The sequence below is a fragment of the Lathyrus oleraceus genome, chromosome 5 (genome assembly GCF_024323335.1).
Source record: "Lathyrus oleraceus cultivar Zhongwan6 chromosome 5, CAAS_Psat_ZW6_1.0, whole genome shotgun sequence".
NCBI classification, from domain to species: Eukaryota; Viridiplantae; Streptophyta; class Magnoliopsida; order Fabales; family Fabaceae; genus Lathyrus; species Lathyrus oleraceus.
Window position 1 is genome coordinate 615,825,014 of NC_066583.1, and position 7,490 is coordinate 615,832,503.

At 27.8% G+C, this 7,490-nt stretch overlaps 1 protein-coding gene across 1 annotated transcript; it reads left to right on the top strand.

Annotated features, from left to right (window-relative positions):
• The first annotated feature begins 5,166 nt into the window (after nt 1–5,166).
• Nucleotides 5,167–6,634, top strand: LOC127083534 (heavy metal-associated isoprenylated plant protein 3). The gene is made up of 4 exons (XM_051023844.1): nt 5,167–5,340; nt 5,492–5,682; nt 5,763–5,850; nt 5,934–6,634. The coding sequence occupies exons 1-4, from the start codon at nt 5,286–5,288 to the stop codon at nt 6,350–6,352; spliced, it is 753 nt and encodes a 250-aa protein (XP_050879801.1). The 5' UTR covers nt 5,167–5,285; the 3' UTR covers nt 6,353–6,634.
• Nucleotides 6,635–7,490: the final 856 nt, after the last annotated feature.

Genomic DNA, 7,490 nt, shown 5'->3' on the forward strand with positions numbered 1-7,490 from the left:
TCTCTCTCTCTCTATTTATCTATCTATCTCTCACACACACGCGCGCGTGTACACACGCATTTAAGTAATAATTTACTGTAACATATTGAAAGTGAATATTTATCATCTTAATTATAAAGAAATAAAATAAATATTCCTATCTTTTCCAACCAATTTTATCTTTTATATTATTAAATTTCTCCATATTTTCATTTGAATATCTATTTTTATGATGTTTTTCACATATGTCATGTTAAAAAGAATATTACTTGGACACATTTCATAAAAATAAAATTAAGATAATATATATTCACTTTCAATATGTTTTAGTAAAAGAACATCTCTCTCTCTCTCTCTCTCTTCTCTCCTCTCTCCTCTCTCTCTCTCCTCTCCTCTCTCTCTCTCCTCTCTCTCTCTCTCTCTCTCTCTCTCGCTCTCCTCTCTCTCTCTCTCTCTCTCTCTCTCCTCTCTCTCTCTCTCTCTCTCTCTCTCTCTCTCTCTCTCTCTCTCTCTCTCTCTCTCTCTCTCTCTCTCTCTCTCTATATATATATATATATATATATTATATATATATATTATATATATATATATATTATATATATATATATTATATAATATATATATATATATATATTATATATATATATATATATATATATATTATATATATATATATATATATATATATATATATATATATATATATATATCACAGAGACACACACACACATATTTAAGTAATAATTTACGGTAACATATTGAAAGTGAATATTTATCATCTTAATTATAAAGAAATAAAATAAATATTCCTATCTTTTTCAACCAATTTTATCTTTTGTATTATTAAATTTATCCCTATTTTCATTTGAATATCTATTTTTATTTTATAATTTTTCTAAATCTCTTATTTTCCTTTCATTTCACACTATTGACCAACATTATAAAGAACAACAACAAAAATGTTGCAAATGTAATCGGTATTTAATTCATTTGCAATAGAGTGCTGGATGCTATGGTGACCAATAAATCTATGAAACATCATTAAAAAAGAAAGTATTTGCATATAATATTTTGATAATCATGAAAATAATAAATAGTACATAATCAGCACTATAAGAAAAATACCTGATAGTCAACAAATCCATAATCTATCATCTTCTGCACCACCATATCTCGAAAAACTCATCTTCTGCACCACCATATCTCGAAAAGCATGTCAAAATAAGAAATGATCAAATAAATTTTTATGCCCCACGTCTTGCTCAACCGTACCAGTCTCAATTGGGAAGCCTACATTAAGGTTTTGAAAGACGGTAATAAACTTCTGAATCACTAAATCCAATATTAAAAACATGCATTTTTTTTCTTCTTTTTCCCTTTCATTCTCTCTCTAAATTTTTAATTTTTATTTTGTTTTTGATGAGTGTGTTGTGTATGTTACTCATGATAATACTATTTGTTTTAATTAAATTAAATGAGGAAGTTGAATATTTTGATTGGTAACAATAATCCATGAATAATGGGTTGGTTGGAATAAAACTATAATTGGAATGAAAATAGGTCGCTTCAAAATAGCATATCCCCATTATAGATAGTTATAGATACACTAATTAGAATTTATTAGAATTTAAAGTAAGATGTCATAGGTTCTCTAAAACACTTCAGTGTTATGAGAGTCTCCTTATTTTTTTATTCAATTAAGGTGTGTATGTCTTGTACAAAGTTTTTTTTACATATATCCTATGAAAAGAATATTGTTTGGACAATATTATTAGAAATAGAAGTAAGATGATAAAATTTTAAGTCAAAATTCCAAATAAACAATATTGTTCTAGGAACCAATTTAATAATGCAAATGGCATATTATAATAATTAAAAATCAGATTGTACTTCTAAGTTGTTAAATTCTAAATTGTTTTAAATTGTTTCCTATTCTTTTTCTTAGCATCATATCTCTCATATTATTTATCTTAATTTATAATCTCTCTCTCCACCTTTTTAGTATGCACATATGTAAAACAAATTTTTATCCATAAATCTATTTTGATTTTTAACTAAATCAAGATAAATTTTATTAAAATGACAAATAGTAATTATTAATCATCTATTACATAATACTATATGCTTTAAAAATCAGAAATAATATAATAATGCAAAATAAATTGAACCAATTTGAGTAGGTGGTTTTATTGATGCATTATTTGTAACGGTTAAATGGAAGAACATGGAGGGTATATTAGTACCAAGAAGTTATTATCACACAATTTTGTTTTATTATTTATTAAAAAATTATTAGTGGTAACTACCAAGAAGTTATTATCACACAATTTTATTTTATTATTTATTAAAAAATTAAAAGATTAAATAAGGGTAATTTTGGAAAAAATAAAAGTCACTCCAATACATTGTAACCCCTTTATCTATATTTATTTTGTAACGGTTAAATGGAAGAACATGAAGGGTATATTACTGGTAACTACCAAGAAGTTATTATCACACAATTTTGTTTTATTATTTAGTAAAAAATTAAAAGATTAAATAAGGGTAATTTTGGAAAAAATAAAAATCACTCCAAAACATTGTATCCCATTTATCTAGTTACTAGTGTTCAGACGGGCACTCCCGTGCCTGCCCACTTTTTTTAATGTGCACAGCAAAGAAAAATAAATGTCTATTTTTTTTTATGAGGCTTCTATTGTACGTCACATTAAAGGTCTATTTTTTTATGAGGTTTCTATTGTACGTCGCATTAAAAATAATATTATTACACTTTGAAAATAGTAAACAAAGATATTCAAAATTATATTGAAGCATGCAAAGTACTATTGATAGTGTGTAGTCAATGACGTTCTTTAAGAGGAATGTCGAACATGAAATCTTTATTCGAAGTATTTTCTTTTTTTCTGCAATTTTTTTCCGTGGTAAAGAAAAAATGCAAGACTCTCGAATTAGAATTTTTTTTAGAGAAAAAGATAGTAAAATTAATAGTAAATAGTGTAATATAGTTTTTTTACCTTATAAAGATTCGAATCAATTCTTCATATATCCCTTTGTCAATGCGCTCTTGAGATTTAAAAAATTACAAATACATGACAAAATATCATATCATCAAAGAAATACATTCAAAATATTTTACTCGTTTGAATAGAATATGGTTTATTGTGACACAAATAAATGTATACCTGGAGAATGAAGATACTTTGTTTTAGTCTAGATTTGGTAGAACAACAACTATGACTTGTTTCAGAATTTCCTGGATTTCTAGTAAAAAAAGAAAACAATGGACTCTCTCTCTCTCTCAAATCAAATTCATCTGAATTTTCAAATTTTTATTTTATAAATAATTTTCAATATTCAAAAATTTGAAATTTATGGAATCTGTCTTATAACAACGGTTAAAAAATGTATCCTTAAATAGTCTGTTGGTCCATGTAAGTTAGCGAGTTTTTGATTTTGATCTCCGTAATTTATTTATTGTTGTCTGAGTCCCTGTATCTCACTTTTTATGTTGGTTTTCCTGCAGATTTTAGTTTTAGGGGCTAAAAGCAACATAAAAGTGAGATATATTGACTCAGACCAAAATAAATAAATTATATGGACTAAAATCAAAACTTCGCTAACATACTGGGACCAAAAGAATATTTAAGTCAAAAATATAAATTCACAAAATTCTAGTATCCGCTAAAAATTAAGTTAAAATTTTCAAAATTAAAAAGATTAGTCAGGCAAAGAAGAGAGAAGAAGAAGTGTAAGAGAAAAAAGAAATAGAGATGGTGGTTGCATGATTTTGAGTTTTGAATTTTGATAACAATAAGAGACAAAGAATTGAGTGTTACTATATGTGTTCCGTTAAACATTCTAATGCATAAACAATTAACTTTTTCAAATATAATTACAATATTTATCAAGTGTATGATTAGAATAAAAATAGATTAGTCTAAAAATTAAAGATTTATAGTTTTCGTTGATGTTCATATGATGCAATATAAACCAAAAGAAAGAGAACTTACATTGTCAAAGTTGTTGATTTTACATTTTTAATGTAATATCTTCAGTGATTTAAGTGATATAAACAAATCGTAATGAAAAAAATATATTTAAGAATTAACTAAAAGGGAGAGAGAAAAAGAAATAATTAATTTGTTAAGTAAAAGAAAGTAAGAATTATTTTAAATTGAAAGATAATGAAGTTACTAACCACTTAATTTTGTAACTGATTTAAGGTATCAAATACACAAAATAAATAAATAAATTATATTGTGTTATTTATTTAAAAAAAACTAAAAGATACTTTTGGATCAAAATTAAGTCACTTCAAAAGATAAGGAAGTTATTAACCACTTAATTTTGTAATTGATATAAGTTATCAACTACACAATTTTTTTAATTACATTGTGTTATTTATTTTAAGAAAAACTAAAGGGTATTTTTGGATCAAAATTAAGCCACTCCAAAATCATGTATTTCCTTTATATATAAGTATAGATTTTGTAACTATTAAATGGAAGAACACGAAGGATATATTAGTGGTAACTACTAAAAAGTTATTATCACACAATTTTGTTTTATTATTTATTAAAAGATTAAATAAATGTAATTTTGAAAAAAATAAAAGTCATTCCAAAACATTGTATCCCCTTTATCTATAATTATAGATTAATCATTTTAATTTCAAATACATTAAATACAATATATTTACAAAATAAAACTAATTATTTAAAATTCTTAAAAAGTACCTCTACTTGTTAGCACTTCTCTTATAATATATATATATATTAATTAATTAGTGACTCTTATTAAACAATGGGTATAAATATATACCCGTCACTCTTATTTTGTGTCACTCATTGTGACCATAACTATTTTGTTGTTGTTTTGTTTATTAGTACAACACTTTTTTAAATACAAAATTAATAACTAACAGTTAGTTTCAAATATATTAGTAGAAAAATAACTGAATGATGTTGAAAGGTGTGGAACGTGTTACATAGTGGGGTCCACCCCACTCTTATTCATACAAACAGTTCTGTTACTGATTCTCTTCCGCTACTATACTCTCTTCTGTAACCGCTCTACTCACCATCAATGGCTAAGGTTCTCTCTCTCTCTCTCTCTCTGCATTTTATTAATCAAATCTCAATTTCTTCTACTTTTCTTCATTCATTCATTTACTCATGTCGCAGCAGAAGCAAAAGAACAAGACCAACGACCAAAACCAAAAACAAGAAAACAACGAAACCAAAAACAACAACAACAACAACAAGGAAGATGAGACAAAGCCAACAACAGTCATTTTGAAAGTCGACATGCATTGCGACGGTTGTGCTTCCAAAATCGTCAAATGCATTCGCGGTTTCCAAGGTTTTTTTTTATTTCTTCCATTCTTACAAAAATTAATCAATATTTCTTCAACTGTTTCATCGGTTATATTTTATTTAATTTTATTTACTGGATTATTTTTTGTTTTGGTTTTAATAAACTGAAGCGTTGAAATTGAACCTTCTTGTTGAAGGCTTTGAGAAAATGAATGTGGATAAAGAAACTGGAAAATTCACCATTAATGGAACCGTCGACGCTGCAAAACTCAGAGATAAGCTTGTTAGTAAGACCAAGAAGAAAGTTGATCTCATTTCTCCCGTTCCGAAAAACGACAAAGAAAACAAAGACAACAAAAACAAACCCGAAGACAAAAAACCTAAAGAGGTACTAATGTTATATTATTTGCATCTTTTCATTTATTATTAGATTTTATTTTAGTTCATTAATGGATGGAAATGGAATAGCCTCCGGTGACGACGACGGTTTTGAAGATGGAACTGCATTGTCAAGGATGTATTGAGAAAATTCGCAAAACTGTGTCAAAGACAAAAGGTGTTTTTGATGTTTTTTTTTTGGTAATTTAATGTATTGTTTGTTTATTTATTTTAGTTTGTTGATGATATTTTGAAATGTAGGTGTTTATGATGTGAAAATAGATAAGGAGAAAGAGACAGTGACAGTGAAGGGAACAATGGATGTGAAAGTGATGGTGGAGAAAATGAAGAAGAAATTCAAGAGGAAGGTTGAGGTGGTTCCGGCGAAGAAGGAGAAGGAGAATGAGAAAGAGAAAGAGAAAGAGAAAGAGAAGAACAAAGGAGAGAATGATGGAGGTAAGAAGAATAAGCAGAAAGGGGAAGGTGGAAATAACAAGGTTAATGAGAATGATGGAAAGGGGAAAATGGAGGTTACAGCGAATTCGAATGGATATGGTTATTTGGGAAGTGATTATGGTTATGGTTATGGTTACAATAATAATGGAGAAGGTGAAGTGATGCAGTTGCATGCTCCTCAGATGTTTAGTGATGAAAACCCTAATGCTTGTTGTGTTATGTGATGTAACTTTGGGCGCAAGTAATGTTTTGTTTTTTTAGTTTGGTTAAGCAACAAATTTGAAACTGGCGTTAATGACATATATGTCGAGTTTATTTGTGTTAAGAGAAAAATTGCAAAGGTTGTTGTAGTAGTATATGATAATTTTGTGATTGTGATAAAGAGGTTAATGTTGTCATCATTGGTCATTTTAGGTTGTCCTATTTTGCAATATGGTATTTGCACACACTTTTCACAATGATGACTTGCTTGAAGGCATGATCAAGTTCAAGCACAGAGAACATGGTTGCAGTGCTTTAAATCAGACGAGGGAGGGGAGGGGACCACACACACATAAAGTGTCGAAAAATATTTGGTCAGTTTGTTACCCTGCCAATCATTCTCTATGCGGAAACAAAAGCAAATACTAGAATTCTTTACCATATTGATTTTTCCTTCAACTTCTTCGATGTACAATTCACAGAATATTCATGAAGTTTATGACAAAATTGCCACTGTAACTTTTTATTCTGTCATTGATTCTAATTGTGAATTTTTACCACAATAGTCATGTTTTTGACACAATATTATCCAAACCAATCATTATTTTCTCATAAATACCAATATACTCAACTTTCAAATAAATAAAATTACACATAAAAAGGAGTGTCAATAGAATTAAAATTCTCTCTTAAATTTATGAGAAGGCGGCAATAGAAATAAAATCACCTTTAAAATTTGTAAAGGGACGCTTCAATTGAATTAAAACCCCTCTTAAATTTATATGGAGTGCCAATAGGATTAAGGCAACCTCTTCTTGATTTATTTATTTAATTTTTAATATATATTATATATCATATAAAATTATAAAATTAATTATTATTTAATATAATAATATTTGGATTACATCTTGAATAGCATTATCATTCATTTCTACGACTTGGTCGAAATAAGTGGTCGTCGGTTTCGCATCTTCGAGGTCGTATGTCTCTTACTGGTCTCAGTTGTTGTGGTTCCATATGAGGTGTTTCATAAGAAACCATCGCGAATTATGTTGCATCTGTTTGAAGAACATCGCTTACGTAGGTCCATGTCGATGAACTCAAATCAGTGAAGTCCTCTAAATTGAGTTGGTTACACATGCCTTCGTAGTTTTGCTGTGT

Coding starts and splice junctions, on each gene's coding strand:
- LOC127083534 (XM_051023844.1), top strand. CDS start 5,286: ATGCATTGCGACGGTTGTGCTTCCAAAATCGTCAAATGCATTCGCGGT. Junction 5,341..5,491: donor ATGCATTCGCGGTTTCCAAG/GTTTTTTTTTAT, acceptor TTCTTGTTGAAG/GCTTTGAGAAAATGAATGTG. Junction 5,683..5,762: donor AAGACAAAAAACCTAAAGAG/GTACTAATGTTA, acceptor GAAATGGAATAG/CCTCCGGTGACGACGACGGT.